The sequence below is a fragment of the Ceratotherium simum genome, chromosome 36 (genome assembly GCF_057802395.1).
Source record: "Ceratotherium simum simum isolate JZ-2026a chromosome 36, ASM5780239v1, whole genome shotgun sequence".
NCBI lineage: Eukaryota > Metazoa > Chordata > Mammalia > Perissodactyla > Rhinocerotidae > Ceratotherium > Ceratotherium simum.
In genome coordinates, this window is record NC_141935.1 from 19,342,067 (window position 1) to 19,359,980 (window position 17,914).

The 17,914-nt window shown below is 43.8% G+C and overlaps 1 protein-coding gene and 1 non-coding gene across 3 annotated transcripts in view; both read left to right on the plus strand.

Annotated features, from left to right (window-relative positions):
- MTARC1 (mitochondrial amidoxime reducing component 1) overlaps positions 1-17,914 on the plus strand; it is a 71,496-nt gene that overhangs the window by 27,690 nt on the left and 25,892 nt on the right. Inside the window, exon 7 of one of the 2 annotated variants that reach the window (XM_004439673.3) lies at positions 2,291-5,151. The exons of the other annotated variant lie outside the window; for it this stretch is intronic. Within the exon in view, the coding sequence (XP_004439730.3) occupies positions 2,291-2,417 (127 nt within the window). The 3' untranslated portion in view covers positions 2,418-5,151. Of the gene's footprint in view, positions 1-2,290; positions 5,152-17,914 lie in introns of those variants that run through there. 2 annotated transcript variants of the gene reach the window in all.
- On the plus strand, positions 13,109-13,231 carry LOC147912353 (U6atac minor spliceosomal RNA). The gene has a single exon (XR_015550042.1). It is a non-coding gene; the product is annotated as a U6atac minor spliceosomal RNA (small nuclear RNA).

The window sequence follows — 17,914 nt, forward strand, 5'->3', positions numbered from 1 at the left end:
CGATGTTGTTTACAAACTGTCAATGCACAGAACTCTGACTCTCAATTCCCTCCTGGGATAATCTGAGCCCAGGACCCCTGGCTACAGGGCTTGGCAGCAACAAGCCATATTTCAAGCCATAAAAGTAGCTGATCTGCCCTGATCCTGAAGAGGCCACCCTCCGACAGACACAGATCCCCAAATGTCCCTGGTATTGCATGGGGACAGCAGAGAGGTGGGCTAGGAGGGGTGCCTGGGTTCCCAGGGTCCAAGGTCACTGAAGACATGTGACTACGGAGTGAGGGACTCCTCTTGGCAAGGTGGGGCAGACTGGGTCAGCAGATTGTGGTTTTTATTCATTGGTTGACTTATTCATTTGTTTGCTCAACCAACTTTTTTTTTTTTTGTGAGGAGGACTAGCCCTGAGCTAACATCCGATGGCAATCCTCCCCTTTTTTCTTGAGGAAGTGTGGCCCTGAGCTAACATCCCTGCCCATCTTCCTCTACTTTATATGGGACACCGCCACAGCATGGCTTACCAAGCAGTTGTCGGTGCGCGCCTGGGATCCGAACCTGTCAACACTGGGCCGCCGAAGCGGAGCGCGCACACACAACCGCTTGCGCCACCGGGCGGCCCCTGCTCAACCAACTTTTTTTTTGAGTGGCTGCAGTGTAGCAGGCACCATACAAAGCTGTACGAATACAGCAATGAACAAAACAGACATGGTGCCTTCGAACGTGGAGCCTGCAGTCTGGGGAGGAGCTAAGCTCTCCAGAAGGAGGCTCTAGATATGACCCTCTCCGTTTTCTTATTGGCCGTTTTTGAGTTGAAGAACAAAATTAGGACCAAGTTGTTGCAATAGTTTTTTTTTTTTTTTTAAGCATGGTAGAAGGAAATTTAATGCTTTCTATAAAAATGCCTTAAATATAAAAAGGAAGTAAAATTGGAGTTAGCTTAAATGAGAAACTGAAGGAAAACTTTCTCCTAGTGGAGGGTGGGGCAGAGAGAAGAGAATCTCGCCATGTTATTCCCACATATTTGCTTGTGTGCATTCTTCCTGGGGCTTCTTGTGGTTTTCTGCCTGACAAAGATGTTCATACTGCTTCTAATAGAGGGTTTTACTCACCAACACGTTCATCCATTTAACTAACGACTGTGGGTCACCGGTGACGTATGTGACCCAACATTGAGTGTAAGCAGTACAAGAGAGTTACACACACTTCCTGCTCTCCAGGGACTCTCTGTCTTGGAGAACAGATAGACGTGTGCCCTGACACTACAGGGCATGGCGTGTGAGTGTTTGAGGGGCAGGCAGAGAATATTGAGGAGGGGGAAATGACTCCTGGCTGGGGGATCCTGGGCTATCTTCCTTGGAGATGTGGCATTAGAGTTGGGCCTTGAGGACGAGGTAGAATTCTAATGCATTGGGAACTGGAGGAGGGGCATCCCACAGGAATCTCAGAGGAGTCACCGAGCCGGTAAAATGTAAAGGTGAAAGGATGTTGATGAATCCAGTGGAGTGCTGTGTAGGTGCATATAAGGGGCAGAGGGTGACAGGTTTGAAAAAGCTGGCTGGGGCCAGATAGAGAGCCTTGCACGCCAGGCTGAAGAGTTGGAATGTTATTCTTTAGGCACTGGGGAGCCGTTGAAAGTTTCTGAGCTTAGGAATGATAAGACCAGAGCAAAATTAAGGAAGTAATATAGTGTAGTGTCAACAATGAATTGAAAGGGGGGGAAGGGAGAATGAGGAAGAGAGGTTGGTTAAGAAATTATTGCAATAGTCAGAGCATGCTTGAAGCAAGCTTGTGATGGAGAAAAAGTGAGCAAATTCAAATGATGTGGTGCAGGAAGAGCCTCAGGACTTGGCATCTATGGAAAGTGAGGGAGAAGGTGTAAAGGATGTCTCTAGGGCTTCAAGCTTGAGTAACTGATGGGATGGTGGTTCTAGTGACAGACATGGAGGCGGCAGGAGGAGAGATGCTTAGAGAGAAGGAAGGTAATCTAATGTGTCTCAGCATATTGAGTACTCATCTCTTAATGCTGAAAAAGGGAACATTACATGGAGAAAAGATGTGGGGATACGGCCACTGGTTATGTTTCTGTAGTTTGTGCACTGGACAGGCTGTTCACTACACAATTCCAGAAAGTGCTGTTCTGTTAGACTCTCATGGCAATGGTGCTCTCTGGAGCTGGGTAACATGGCGGCCCTGTGTGGGGTGGATGCTTACCTCAGCTGAGAAGAAACCACATGCTGTTTGAGGTCTTGCTTCTGTTTGGCAGTGACTCATCACGATCTTTCTCCTTCTGCAGTTATCGCCTCTGTGACCCTACTGAACAAAAGTTATATGGAAAATCACCTCTCTTTGGACAATATTTTGTTCTGGAAAACCCAGGGACAGTCCAAGTGGGAGACCCTGTGTACCTGCTGGGCCAGTAATAGGAATCCTATGTCCTGGAGTATCAGATGCCTAAAAAAAAATATCCTCAAAAAGGCCAACACTTGAAGTGCAGTGTTTTGGAACTCACACTTCAGCATTTTCTTTAGATCTGTGATCTCCAAGTTTTTCGTCCTTTGGACTTCCTTGCATCTCAATGTGTCGCAGTGCACAAAACAAAGAAATATAGTCTTGATAACTTAATAGGACTTCAGTAAGTCACTTAAATGACAAGACAGGATTCTGAAGATCTCTTGTTTAACTATGATTGTGGATATAAATAATTCTTTCTCTTTCTCCATTCACCTACCCAGAGGGCTAACCTACATCATCTCATTACCACTTCTTAGGGAAAGAGAAGAGAAGAGAAAAAGGAAGAGTGGGCAAGGGAGAAGAATGTTCTGGAATGTTTTATTACCTTGTGCATGGGGCATGCAATGGAAATTAAGTAGCTCCCCAAACAAGGCTGGAATGTTACTTCCCTTTTCACCTCAAGCCCTAGACTAGCTTTTGAAAGGGCACAAGGAGCCTGACCCTCAGGAAACACTTCAGATGTTAATTTTCCATCGATCAGCTCAGATCTGGCACTATTGCCTCTCAGACAGCATCCATGAGGATTTGATGGATCCTTTATCGCACGCAGTGCCTCTGGGCTGTAGGGCAGCAGAAACGTCAAGGTAGAAAATCAACTCCTGAGAGCAACGTTGCTGTCAGACTGTGAGACGGAACATGTGAAAAGCAAGACAGACAAAAACTTCCTTGCGGTGAAACAAAATATCAAATATATCCCATTTGTGATCCAAAACTTTCCCCAATGTATGAGAGTGGACAGTAGCACTAGAGAGGGGAAGTTTGATATGGTCTGAGATGCTGTTCAATGGTGCGCAGGGAAATGATGGTGCCCTTCTCAATAGCAGAGCAAAAAGAAATGATCTTGAAAGGAGATGATGCCATCTAGTGGTGTTAAATGTCAGCTCAGCCCATGCTGTTGAAAAGATTGAAACCTATGGTTGGGGTTTAGTTTTCTATCCTAGAAATTTTTTTTTTGAAAAAGCACGTGGGGTAACTTTCAGGAGCTCTCTGCTTCTCTGCCCATAGGCCTTTGATTTCCTAAAAGGGTAGCCGCACGGTCATGAAGTCCTCCTAGATCCTACTGGTCCCATGATCTCGTGGCTGAGTGCTCCTCCTCAAATTCAGGGTGAAAAGTTCTAAAGCCCATGGATGAGAAGAACTACGTGATTGTGTGCTTTAAAATAAACCACCGAAAACCTTTCAAAGAAGAAAAGGAAAACATATGTCAGTTCATTTGAAAACCAACATCTAATTTTTCTACTGATTTAATGATCTAAGATTGGGCGAAGTATATCTTTCAGTGCCATTTTGTCTTTTGTCTTAGGAAGCTGACTAAATTGTGAAAAAATGTTTCAAAACCATAAATAAATGGAAGCTACTTTGAATACTTTCAGATATTACTAATTTCTTGGCACAAAGTCAGACTTTGAAGCTGACTGATGTGAATGGGCAAAGCCAGTAATTCTGCTGCCGGACCAGAGCTGAGTCTCTTACGGATGGACCTGCTCACACACGAGCATCCCTAGGTGAACACCCATCTTTGAAGGACTGTTAAGTAAACATGCTTTTTACCAAATTCTTGGCATTTTTCACTTCGATTTTACAAAAGAGGTTAGTAATCACTGGAATCTAGCCTAGCTCTGAAATAAAATTACAAATGAACAAGTGCATGCGTATATGTTTTCTGGTTGGTGGATTATTGCAATTCGTTTTCTGTACACTTGGCATGGAGAGTTAAAACAACTAATCGGATAACCTGGCCCATCGCCTTCTCCAATAAATCTACTTTCTGCTGAAATTACAGATAGATGGAGGCAAAGATAAGAGTTCAGCAAGTAATGTTACTAATGGGACCTCAGGAACCCATGGCAGAATGCACACAGGATTTAGGAAACCGTGTGAATGTAGGTTCTGAGAGCAGCCGATAATTAGGCACTGATGAGAAACTCAAGGTTGGTTTGGTAGCTATCCCTAGATATTTGTAATCAGTGGCATGCTGAAGGCCTTAGACCTGAATTTCTAACCCTTGCAAAAACATCCACTTCCCCAGTGACCTGATATCTGTCAAAGGCCACACTTCATACAGACCCTGTCATTCTCTGCATTGCAGGGCAATCCTCACATGGAAGGGGTACCCTAACACCCTCCTCATTTGTGGGGAGTCTCCTTCTGCTCCTCATAGTGTGAGGAAGATTCCTGTTTGAAGAGAGAAGTTCCAGTGACCTCTAGAATCTCAGAGTAGTTTCCAAGCTTTCTGTCAGTGAGATTTAAAAGCCTTTCCTTGTGTTTACTTTATATTTAATGAGTTGGTTAATGCCAAAGGATTGATGTCTTGTTTATTTTGGATACTGAACATTTGCACACAATTCCGCTTGAAATATAGGATCAGGAATATAGACCATGACAGACCCTCAGAAAGATCTCTTTATGGCAGGTGATGGACATTCAAGTTGAAGCCAAAACACCCACCTTGATGAGTGTTTCATTCTGGGCGACAACTTTATGCTGCAGTCACAGCAGAGAGTTACAAATCCAGAGCTGGAGATCTTGAAAGGGGCAGTGTGGGAAAGATTCCTGGCTGGCTGCTTAAAGGCTCACTTTCTTGACTCTTCCACAGAAAAGGTAGAACTTTACAACCAGGGGATAAAAGCAGCAACTTATACACACAGAGCAGAAAGAAATCAGGGTGGGCCTGATGGAAATAAGGCAGGTGTCTGGCAATGAAATATACTCCTTTTCTCCTTCTTTCTTTGGTGATATGGGGGCAGGGTGAGGAAATGCGCTTGTGGGAGGCCTGCCGATTTGGTAAGAGTGTGGGTGGAGGCCAGACAAGCTTGACTGGCCAAGTGTGAGCTTGGGAACCCATCTATGAGGCTGTTACCCATAGTGATGGAGTGCCAGGCAGGTGCCCCCAGAATTCTGAGAGGGTGACGAATTAAAGCAATCCGTGATGGCAGAGAGCAGATATATGAGAGTCTCTCAAAGGTGCTAGAGCAGCTCTCAGACCAGGTCTCAATATTAGATCTAAGCAGGATGTTGGTGCCACACCCTAGCACTGCACCGCCCTAAGTTTTATTGGTCCATAGAATTCTGCAAGTGTTCCTGGAGGGATGCTCCTAAAAAAGAGTTCCATGGACCAACAACTTTGGCAAGTCCTACATGCCTCACTCCTCTTCAGAGGCCCAGCAGACTGTGGAAGGCTCTGGAGACCTGCGGTGAAGAATTCTATTAGTGTTGAACAGCACCCTCCCCAAAGTTCTATTTCTAACCACCTTTTGAGCAACACTGCTCTGATCTCTAGAGGGAGCGCCAGCCAGTGGCAATGAAGTGTAATTAGCAGGAGAGATGCATTCATAGGAAGGTTAAAGAAGCTAAAAGGGCCCCTTGCCACATGGAGGAGGCCTCTCTTGGGATGCTTCCTCTTGTCTTCTCTCTCATCCCTCTGACTGGGGCAGAAGGATGGGACTGGGGCTTAGGAAGTTAGAGGAGGTGTGGAGAGGGTGTCTTAGATCAGCTCTCCTATTATCGTTCTTAGGGAGAAGCAGTCCCTTTCTTTGGACTCATTTCCAAACCTGCATTCATGGATGGAGAGGGTGGATTAGAGTGGGCAGGGGAGCACAGACTCTCTAGTCCTGGCCTTAGAACAGTGCCACATAGTAATAGTGCTCCAGGATGCTTCATGCTCTGGGGAGGGGCACCATCTTTCCGTCTGCTAACTTTATCTTTCTATCGCAGCTCCTCTCAATGGGAGTTGTTTTCCACCACATTAAGCAGAATTACTCCACAGGTCCTACTGCCCCTGACCATACATATATATTCACCTTATACTATGATCTCATATTCACAAGAACAGACATTGTTGGCTTCTACCACTTTCTTAGAAATGGACAAGTGAGTTATGATAACACCTGAAGTTACCCAGTTTCAAGCAAGGAGAAGATTCTGGCTCAGTACGACCAATGTTCCTGGAATTAGGATAATAAAAATGTACCTGAGATATCCCTTTGTCTGCTCTGATTGCACAGTCTTCAGAGGAAGAGGCCCAGGCCACAGCTTTGACTACAATCCTGCTCTCCCTCGAAACACAGCTGATAGATGACCTGTGGGGCCACCTGGTCCCATGCTCTTCAGCCTAGCTCAGAGATAGGAGTTGGCCTTCATGACATATTAGTCCTCCTGGACAGGCTGTAAGTTGTATTAAGTAACAAAAGGGGCTGAGAAGTGACTTCCCATCCAACTTCTTCCAAGGCTGATTTTAATGGGTGGGTCAAGTTCACTCATGTTGGGCTATTGACCAATTTAATCTATTCACCCTTGGTGGTCCTCAGTCATGCTCCTGTATCTTCACAGAGCATTCTAGACTCCTTCCTCCTTCCTCCTTCATGAAGCCTACAGCCCCTGATTCTGTCTCTTTTTTCTCTTCTCTATACCCTTTACCAGTCCCTCATCTGTGTCTTCAAGGGTCCAGACTCCAGTCCTGGTGGAGCCTTGTGGATCTAAGTCAAGTCTAACTTCTCTCTCTCTATCTCTTTGGGATTTTCTAGGAGTACTGTAAATAAAGTATTATTGTCATAATTATTTCTGATTAATATTTTTACACAATAAAAAACTGAGTTTCCTTGGTCTAGGGGAGGGGCACCTTCCAGATGACTTGCCCAGCAATTAGAGCAGCTTGTTAGTCGGAGGCCCAGGACGGCCGAGGACAGCTGGAGAGCTCTTCTTCGCAAGCAGCTCTGGTTAACATCAACCACGAAAGCTCTTTGTAAACACATGAATAATTGATTGTCCAGTGCTCACATAGCTACCGAGGATCTGAGCCCGTATGACTCATTTGCGAGCCATTCCTGTCGTCTGGATGCCATAACATTGGAGGAATGATGATCGTTTCTTGGAGATTCTTCTGTGGCCAGAGTTGCCAAGACCAAGGCTGTAATGGTTTGTTATGATGACCTTTGTTATTCCATTAGGCTCAATTGCTTTAAAAAATGATGTGTGCATACTTTAGGAACGTTTTTACCCTTTACGTTGACCTGACATCATAGTTTATATTACAAAATGTATTAATGACAGAGGAGTGTTTTCATGTCCCAAGGACAAATTTTAACAACCATAATCTGCCCTTAGTCATCATAAATATAAATGTATTGGTCAAACAGATCTCGTTAATGTGGCCAAGATAAATGTAAGTCTATATTTTAAGGCAGTTGAAGTCCTAGAGAATATATTTGGAGCTTTTTGTGGGGCTAAGAGATCTTGTATACGTGCTATCAAAAGGCTGAGAAAATTAACATGTTTCCCCTCTGGTTTTGCGTTGGACAGATATAAACGTCTTGGGGATGTCGAGTAAGATTGTTCACATAGTTTCTAGACGCCATTAATGCCTGGTGGGGTGAATCTTAGTTCTTAAAGGCGTATTCTCATTATGCTCACAGGGCTTTTGAAAAGAAATAAAGTAAGGATTTCAAGTTTTAGCAATGTGTTGCTCAACCACATTTTCCTGAGTTAGACTGCGTCTTAAAGTTTTAATTATATTAATCCCTCCTGCCCCACCACCATGCTGCCTGTGGGAGGAGTCCCTTTCCACAGATGTGTGTCTGACATTTTGCATCATTCCAGTTGGCAACCCATATGTTGGCAGACGATGTTCTGGGCATGAGCGGTAGGATGGCTTGAACACTTTGTCTTCCTCTTCATTATGCCTCACTCAGAAGTGTTGGCCTTTATGGGGTGTTGTCCACATTTTAAGCTTCTCAGGCAGGAACTAAATCCTTGTTTAAGAAACCCTTTTTAATCGTGCTTTTATTTTGAACCATAAAAATGTGTTTAAGGCAGTAATGTCCCAAATGCGACTCGCTGAGAGAGCAGACTGTTTACAGGCATGAGTTCATCTCCCCCACATATGGTAAACACTGTGCCATAATTAACCTCAGTGTGGATTATAGTCACCTGGCAATGATCGATGAGCACTTCAAATAAAACCATTTACCCTTCTTCCCTTAGAAGAGTCTTCTAAGAAGAATCTTTGCTTCTGAGTCTGCTATGGCCTTTGGCAGCACCATATACTGGGCTTTAGAAATGTGATTTTGCCTGGAAAACTTCTCTGGTACTTGGGATTAGATTATTTTCTAAATTTTGTTGTTGTAGGGACAGTACTGTGTGGTTTAAACTTTTTGATCTATTTAAAAAGTGAGGCACATACACTCATGTTCATAGTAGCACTATACACAATAGCCAAAAGGTGGAAGCAACCCAAGTGTCCATCAACAGACTAATGAATAGACAAAACGTGGTGTATGCATACTATGGAATATTATTCAGCCTCAAAAAGGAAGGAAATTATGACATGTGCTACAACATGGATGAACCTTGAGGACATTATGCTGAGTGCAATAAGCCAATCACAAAAGGACAAATACTGTATGATTCCATTCATATGAGGTAACTAGTGTAGTCAAACTAATAGAAACAGAAAGTAGAATGGTGATTGCCAGGGGCTGGGGGAAAGGAGAATGGGAGTTATTGTTTAATGGGTACAGAGTTTCAGTTTTGCAAGATGGAAAGAGTTCTGGAGATGGATGGTGGTGATGGTTGCACAACAATGTGAATATACTTAATACTACTGAAGTGTAAACTTATAAAGGGTTAAGAGGGTAAATTTTAAATTATGTGTATTTTGCCACAATTAAAAAATAATAATAAAAAAGGAGAAAAAGAGTGAGGCACATCAGAGACTTGGAGTTGATTTAATCCAAACTCTAAGGCCCCTTCCTGGAAAGACAGCCCAGGCTACAGCCACTGAAAGAGAAACCCCACCCAGAACATGAAAAACTCTTCTTGCTGAGACTACGGAGAACAATAAACTGAAATGTCATGTCTTTGAACTTAAGCTTGATTGAGGGTGAGATAATTTAACTTCAGACTTTAATTTCTTGTTTTAACTTGTTTGGACCTTAACTTGTAAGGGGATTTAATTTCGGACTTGGGACTCCCTGGTAATTTGATATTGAGAGGGGAGTTAAGGTCAAGTGTAGAATGTCTTATTGTTGGCATTTTATTGTTGGGGTGCCTTTATGATATCATTGGATTTTACTGCATAACCTCTGATGGGTTATGTTGGTTAATGTGGCTGGAAATCATTTGAATTGGAAAATAGAAGAGCATCTGCATTTTCCATGATGACTAGAAAGGCCTTGAAGAACATAATTACTCTACTGACCCATCTCAGAACCTTATGCGGCAAAAATCCATACTGCCTGCCTGGGAAGATCTATAATGGAGCAGTGGCTGGTGTGGGGAATGGGGGCTAATTTCCTTTCTGAAGATGCTGTCTTCACTTCCAGTTGACCATAGACATAATGGTTAAGCCTAATGGGTTCAAAGAACAAAAAATTGGGGAATTTTGGGGGAGAGGTGGTAGCTTCCTTGCAAGCTTCTTTAGTATTATAATCACACTTATCCCTAATGTATCCAGTGAAGGGGCATGAGTTAGTCTTGGTCCCTCTCTGCCTCCTCACATTCTTCTACTCAGGAGAGATCTAATTGGTAAATTTGGGAGCAACAGTTGAGCTCTGCTTCTCCTCCTCCCCGTTTCTTTTTGGGCTCTGCCTGCCTTCAAGTTGCTGGGACTCAGGTCTCTTTGGTCCAGGTGGCGAGCTTGGCAGAAAAACCCTGCACTAGTTGGTAGAGGTGCTGCCTGAGGTTGGGTGGATAAATTCAGTACTGGGATTCAGTATTAGAAATTCCATTGCTTCTCTATTGCTAAACCACATCTTCCAGCCTAGATTTTATCAAAAACAGATATTTTGATCTGTAAAAAATAAATAGGACTTTTTTTCTAAAACTACATCTACATTCTAATTGTCCCTTGCGTTTGTGGAATACCATGAAGTCTGTAGAGCACTTCACCCACTACGTGCTGTTTGATCTTCCTGACAATCCAGTGCGGTCGGATGGACGAGACAGCATTTTGTAAGCCGCTTCAGTGTTATAATCACCCTTATCCCTGATTGCATAACTCATGTCAGTGAGGTTTGAGAAGGTTAAGTAACTTGTTCATGTTATAGGCAATGGGTTAGAATTAGAACTCAAGGCTTTGACTTCTGGCAATGTGCTTCTAAAAACTAAGTTGGCAAGAATTAATTGAGTGATAATATTTTCAACTGGAAACTGGTTTAATCCTACAATCTAGTTTTGAAACATTTGCTTATGACTCACTGAAGGGAACTTTAAGACTAGTGTATGTAAGCTGTAGTGTGTCTGTGAATCACCGGGGAACCTTGTTTAAAGTGGATATTCCTGTATCTGACACCCAGATATCCCAGTGTGGTGGGTCTGCCATGGGACCTAGGAATCCTCATTTTTATAAGGATCCCAAACTCTTATAAACTCTTACCTGGTTTTCTGTAGACCAAGTTCTCACTCACACGTTCTCACCCCACGTTAAGGTTGACATTCTCTTTAATGGTGTGTCAAGAATGGTGTGACAAATCCTCGCTTTCTTAGCAAAATAGAGCTCACTAGAGTACGTCATGGTTAAACAGGGATGTGTCCATTTTGTATGGTCCAAACACACATCCCCCAGCCCTCAGGGGACCACAGGATCCACTTCGGGATGCAGAGGAGGACCCCCTGTGCCCTGAAAGAGAGCAAAGCTCTGGAGGCACTGAACCTACGACCTGGACCTCCAAGCAACTGAGTTAACTACCACATCATCAACTATTCCTGAATTAATTAGCCAGCAAGGGGCAATGCTTGGGCCTTGCACAATTGTGTACAAATTGTGTAACAAATGCCTGTGTGTGCATGTATGTGTGGGGGAATAAATGAGAGAGTATGTTTTGTAAGAACATTTGCTTCCATTTTAAATCAATTAGTACCTTTTAATGAATCAACAAATAGGAAGGAGGGCCAAGATACAGCATTGACAAAGAGCATGGGAGCCAATGGTATGGTTTTTTGTTTTTGTTTCTTGTTTTTATTGTAAAGACAAGGTGAGGATCAGGAATGCTGATGAGTGATTGGCACACTCTCTAAGAGCTCAGGGAGATTCTGTGCGCCAACTGGTTTTCCTCTCTTTCTACCTGCCAGCCAAGCTTCAGAGGAAACTCTTTTCATGTGAACTGGAAAAGATGAATTTCAAGCTTCATTAAGAGCTTTAAAACCTAAATCCTTCTTGAAAATAACCTGTCTCTCAGGAATCTTCGATCCCAAAGAATTATAAACCTTTTCCTTGGGCTGTGGAATGGCTGCATTATTAACTATGATTACTTAAGTCTCTGAATAGAAGGATGTAATAAATCTGAAAGTATTTGTTCTGGTTTGTGACTAAGCAAAACTGTATAATATTAAATCAGATGTTGTTATAAACATATGAAATGGCACATTTTTTTTCCAACTTGGGGCATTGTGGCATGAAGCTTCCGGGAATCTAAAAAAAATGTTTTTGCATTCTTGGATACTAAGTCTGGTCTCTGCTAGGTTTTCTTCTTTCTGAGCATGAATGCTAAAAAACTGTGCTTCTGTTTAGCTCTCTGGGTTTTCCCAGCCAGTTAGCAAGGCAGAGCAGAGGTGTTCTTACTCTTCTATGGGCTCTTCTATGGGCTGGAACTGGACACCTGGGCAGCGTGTGCATGGGTGTATGTGTGTGTCTGTTTGTGTGTCCGTGTGTGTCTGTTTGGTGGAGGGAATGAATGGCATCCTAGCACCCTGGAATGTTCAGGTCTAAAGGGTTCTTAGACACAAGCTAGTTCACCAAACTCCTCATTACCCAGGTCATGTTTTCAAACTTAAGGTCAAATGTGTGTGAGAGAGAGAGCCGTAAGGATCTGAAGGTTGGAAGGAGTTTTGACAGAGCAGTGAATTCAAGTCCACGTTTCTAGGTTGGACTTCTATGACCTCTTGCTTTGCTAGAGAACTGCTGATGGAACAGGAGGGTTGTCACCCACACGACAAACCTGAAGCTGTCCTCAGGGGTCACTGCCCGGGACTGTGGAATGACAGACAATCATGACCCTGGGGAAACCTGCACGTTTGCCTCTGGTGAGTAGTCATGTTGACCTTCAGTTTTCCACCTCAAAGTGGTGGTAATGCCTCTATGCGGTGCAGACAAAGATGAGAAGACAACTACAAAGAAGTCATAACACACGCGGTGCTAAAAAGACATCATAGTTTTTCTTGTGTTGGTGCTTATGGGTAATTTTTCTTTCTGTAGTTTCCAAATATAGTATTTCTTATAATTAAGAAAATTTATACTTAAAATAAAACTATAGTCTCAGAATATTTGTGTATTTAATAGTCATCATTTAAAAAGATAATTTTGAATATTGATAGCATTGTACAAATTGTCTAGAGCCACAGTGTCCAACATGGTAGCCATTAGCCAGATGGGGCTATTGAAATGTGGTCCAACTGGAAGTATGCTATATATATAAAATACACACCAGATTTCAAGGACTTAGCACAAATAAAAGAGTGTAAGATATCTCAGCAATCATTTTTATAATGATGATATGGTAAAATGATAACAGTTGGAATATATTGGGTTAAATAAATTATTAGAATTAATTTCATCTATTTCTTTTTTCCTTTTTAATGTGGCTACTAGATTAAATTATATATGTGGATGTTATATAAAGGAGAGAAGATTAGCAGTCCTCTTAGTGAGGATGGAAGAGGCCCTCAGCCCTGTGCATCACACATACAGTGAAGGCATTGCCACCTCCTTGGTGGCATCACATGATTTTGAGAAAGGAGAGTGACTGCTTCGTGGGCATGAGGTTTTCTTCTGGCGTGATCTAGATAGCGGTGTTGGTTGCACAGTATCGTGAATGTATTACATGTCACTAATGGTGAATTTTCTGTCATGTGTATTTTACCACAATAAAAAAACTACATATGTGGCTCACGTTATACTTCTGTTGTTCAATGCTTGTTTAAAGTAAAGAGGTGGGCATGTGGCTTTGCTGAATACAGTGTCTCTAGAAATAGGGAAAAAAGTGGAAAGAGACAAGGATGGGTTGAAGACTGCTAGGAGAAGTTGGAAATCTTTTCTCTCTCTCTTTGGTAAAAATATTAACATGTGTTTCAGTTTCCTGCCATCCTTGCAGCTCCCCTGGAGGCCTCAGCTTCATGTAGCCCCTATCTCTTCGGAACGACTTCGTCTTGTTTATCTCATTCCACTTTTCCTCCACACTTGGCATTCTGCCCGCTGCTAGGTTTCTCACTAAGACGACTCTTTCCCTAAAATTCCTCACAGTTTATGTGGTGTTAAGGAGTTAGGGATCTTGACAGTTGAAAATAAAATAGAACACCCTGATCAGGCTCAACAAGCCCCTCGCCTCCCAGATATTGTTGATTAAGAAAAATTAGTCTTTTCTGTGCATCTCTGGAATCCAGCTTCTTAAAAGGAAACTGCATAAGGCAAAATCGATCTATAGTCTTAGAAGTCAGGACAGTGGTTCCGGGGGCTGGGGGTGGGGAGGAGGTGGGTAGTGGGTGGGTTGCGGCATAGGAAAGCGCTTCTGGATGTGGGAAATACTCTGATATTGATCTGGGCGCTGGTTACCTCAGGGTGTGCACTTTGTGAAACTTTATGGAACTTGTGACTTGTGTACTTCTCTGAATGTGCGTTACATATCAATACAAAAAGGTAAAAAACAAAAAACAAATCCCTCTGTGAGGTGCATAACTTTTGAGGGTGAAGCTCTCAGTCCTGGAGTGAGTGAATGCAGTGAGGTGGGTGCATGTTCTCTGAGGACGGCTGCTAGGGGGCGCTGTATCCCCTTCCTGTGGGACCTGGATTGACAAGGAGGCCCCTCCCCACAATCTTCAGACTAGAGATATGTGAGTGAGTGACACACCTCAGAACATTCTTCCTCATACTTTATATCTGTCTCTCCATTTGGGACACCCACACACTTAGAGACCAGAGAAGGAGGGATGGGAGAGGGAACTGTTGCTTAGCAAGAGGCTCACTCAGCTGTTGGTGTAGGTGAGACACCCAAGACAGTCACATTCTTGGGAGAGATTAGAATTCTTCCCTCGCTGTAAGTAGACACCCACACGGAGCAGAGGGACAGCTCTGGAGTGACCAGGCCCAGCAGTTATCACCTACGGAAATCCTGTGTGGTGGTAAATACAGCCCTCGGCAAAGCCTGGAGAAGAGATTACGGGGAGCAGAGAGGGGCTGAGAATGAGAATGTGGGAGGTTGTTAGCCAGATAGTGGCCGGGAAACCAGAGGCGAGGGGGATTTCGCTTGGAGCAACATAAGCGGAAATGGGGGAGGAAAAATAAATAAATGAGATAAACAACTTCATTTTCTTCCTCCCTATTATCCTTTTGTTTTGTGCTCAGGACTGTGGTCTCCCCTGAGATCTCATCTTCTGGGGACAACAGGCTGGAGGCTAATTTTGAAAGCGAGGCCTGGCTCCTACCTCCTTGCCCTGTACCCAGCCCTCCGCAGTGGACTTCCACATGGCCACTGGACGTGCTTCCCAGATCCTGCCCCTACACCGTGTTTCCACAAGTTCACACCCCTGCTCCCACCTCTATGAGTGCGAGGAGCACAAGGCTACCTGCCCAGCTGGACCCCTCGCACCCCCACACCCTGGAGAGACCAAGTGTTGGGGTCACTGTGGGGTAGCTGGGTCAAGAGAGCTTAATAACAATGTTGTTGACCTGTGGAGAGGTTTTTCTTTTCTTGGATCACAACTGGAAATGATCAGCTTGGCCCCACGCTGAAGTGCTAGTGTCCTGGTCTGCCTGCCTGCCAGAAGGCAGTGCTCCAGGTTCCAATATCAACATCAACCGGTTCCCTTGGAAAGATTTTGGACCTCATGAGAGGAGTGAGAGAGAACTGGCAGGTGGCCGGGAGAGCAGCCTGTCTATACCCCAACTCTGGCTCCGCTGACTGTGTAACAGGGGAGGTTTCCTAATCTTTGTGGGCCTTGATTCAGTCATCCATAAAATAGGTATGATGATGATAATACAACATATATCACATGATGATGATAACACCTCACATATATGTGACGATCTGATAGCATGTATGTCAAAAGCACGTTGTAAACTGCAGAGTGCCTAAAGATTAGTTCTCTGGAGGAGTTGTCAGGCAGTGTGCTATGAGGTGTGTGGAAAGTAAGCTGCTACCAAGAACTCAAAGAACACCAGTTTGCAAATGGTTTCCTTTTCCTGTAGAGAATCTTTACGGAGCATCGTTGCTCTGATTAAATCAGTTTACATCCACCACTTGCCATGAGCTCATGCTGTTGAGTTACTTAAGAGAGAAGCAGCTCAACAGAAAACCAAGTCCTTGGGATGGCATTTTGGGGCTCACATCTGAAATCACTAGGTTCTCAGTCCACCCCTGAGGCATTTCCATCCTGCTCAACCACATGTCCACACCAGCGAGGGGATTGCCACACGGGACTTGCTTCTTCTACAGCAGTCAACGCCTTGAGAAGTTATTTCTACATTGCTCATTTAAACCCAGGCCAATGAACTCCCTCTCTGCTAGACCTGCCTCTTCAAGCACACTCTTCACTTTGAAGACGCGACGTTCCAGGGTAGTATCGAGAGGGAGAGGAGGCCAGTAACAACCATGTTGAAAGCCTCTCTACAGCTTAGCTGCCGTCTGAATGGGATCCATAAAGATCGTGAGGGATTAGAGGCAGGGAAGAGGTCTTAAAGCTGTTTGCTAAATACTTATAGATTTATTGAGCACCTACTATGGGCCAGGCACCGTTAGTCATGAGCAAAACGGGTGCAGGCATTGTAGTCATTCATGGAGGGAAGCCTAGCATGAAGAAACTAATGACACAAACAACTAGTTGCAAGAGTGATGAATGCTACTAAGAGAAAGTGCAGGGTGTCAAGGAAACATTTCAGCTGAGCCCTGAAGGATAACCACCTCAGCCCAGTGAAGGGTGTGGGGCTGGTAGGGTCAGAAGTGGGGAAAAGCATTCCCAGCAGAGGTAACATACACATGGACATATTCCTCCATCGGAAGGGACTTAATTCCATTCATATTCTACCTACCCTCAACCCGACCCTACTCCCTCATCCTAACACCTATTCCTCTGGAACTCTGCAAATACAGTTTCTTGACTAGACACGGAGAGGCTCTGCTTACTTATGAAATCATCCCAATTTGTACATTTTCTTATTATACTTGTAAAACTTGCCTATTGCTTTTTACTGCCCTCTTCCTACCCCTTACATAACTGGCCAAACGAGAAACTCTAAGAAAACACACGCTCCCAGAGTTTATTATAGTTATCGTGACTCAGACAGATTTGAAGACTAGAATTTAATGGAGGTTTTCCTAACATTCCTTGGGGACTTGAAGGACTTTTTTCCCACCAGCCACGAAGTAGGATTATAAAAACATATTTCTTTCCTAAAACAAGAAAAGAAACTCTCTGAATTCAAAGTTCTGATTATTCTAAAAGTGGAGCACTTGTTCTCTGTTTTCATATTGTTTCCCCACATCTGTCTCTTCTCCCTCATTCCCTTTTTTCTTTATTTCTCTGGTGTAGTAATAAGCAAAATAGAAAAGGAGTTAACCTTGCTTTTGACCTTGCTGTGTGACTTTGGCCAAGGCACTTCCCCTCTCTCAGCCTTAGTTTCTTCAAATGTAAAATTTGGGGATGAATCGCAGCACTCAGGTTTTCTTGGAACTCGAGCATTCTTTGGTTCTCATGGGAGAACCTCAACAAATAAGCAGTTCATTCAGCAGCTCCAAGTCCCATACAAAAATCCAGGGTCGATTGAAAATCTCCTTCTTCAAGAGGGAAAGTGGAGGCAAGGCCTTCCTCGTCCTCAGAGGTCACCTTGGTGGAGCCAATTTAGGTATCCGTAAAGGCTCTCTTCCCCCGAGGCCAGCCTCCCTCTCTCCAGCTTGCCTCATTCCACATTCACCACAGTGTACTTCTACAGACCTCTAGAACTTTAGAAATCCTTCCCTAGTTTTCCCTGGTACACCTGGATTCCATGAGTCTTCACTCCTGTGAATGTCCAGACCAAGAATTAAATGCCTCCAGGATCCAAGTCTGTAACACAAGTGAGAGATGTCTGGGTGAGGTGCACAGACCCAGAGTGGACACGGGTACCTCAGGACTCGCGTTCCATCCAAGGGGACAAAGTTCCACTTAGCTCTGACCAGCTGAATCATTCTGGAGTAAGTGCGCAGTGTTGCCAGATATTCTGCTGATCTTTGAAGAGAAGTTGGACGTCAGTATTTTGAACTCAACTGTGGCTCGAATTTTAAAAATCGCGACATGAGCCAAGGACAAAGTCTGTGCGTCAGCTTTAACCTGTGGCTGCTGGTTTGCTGCCTGTGTGTGTAGGCAAGGTATTGGGTCCTTTATACTATCTACACAGTATTTACAAAATCTGTGAAACTTATCTGTGTACTCATTCGTGTGATAA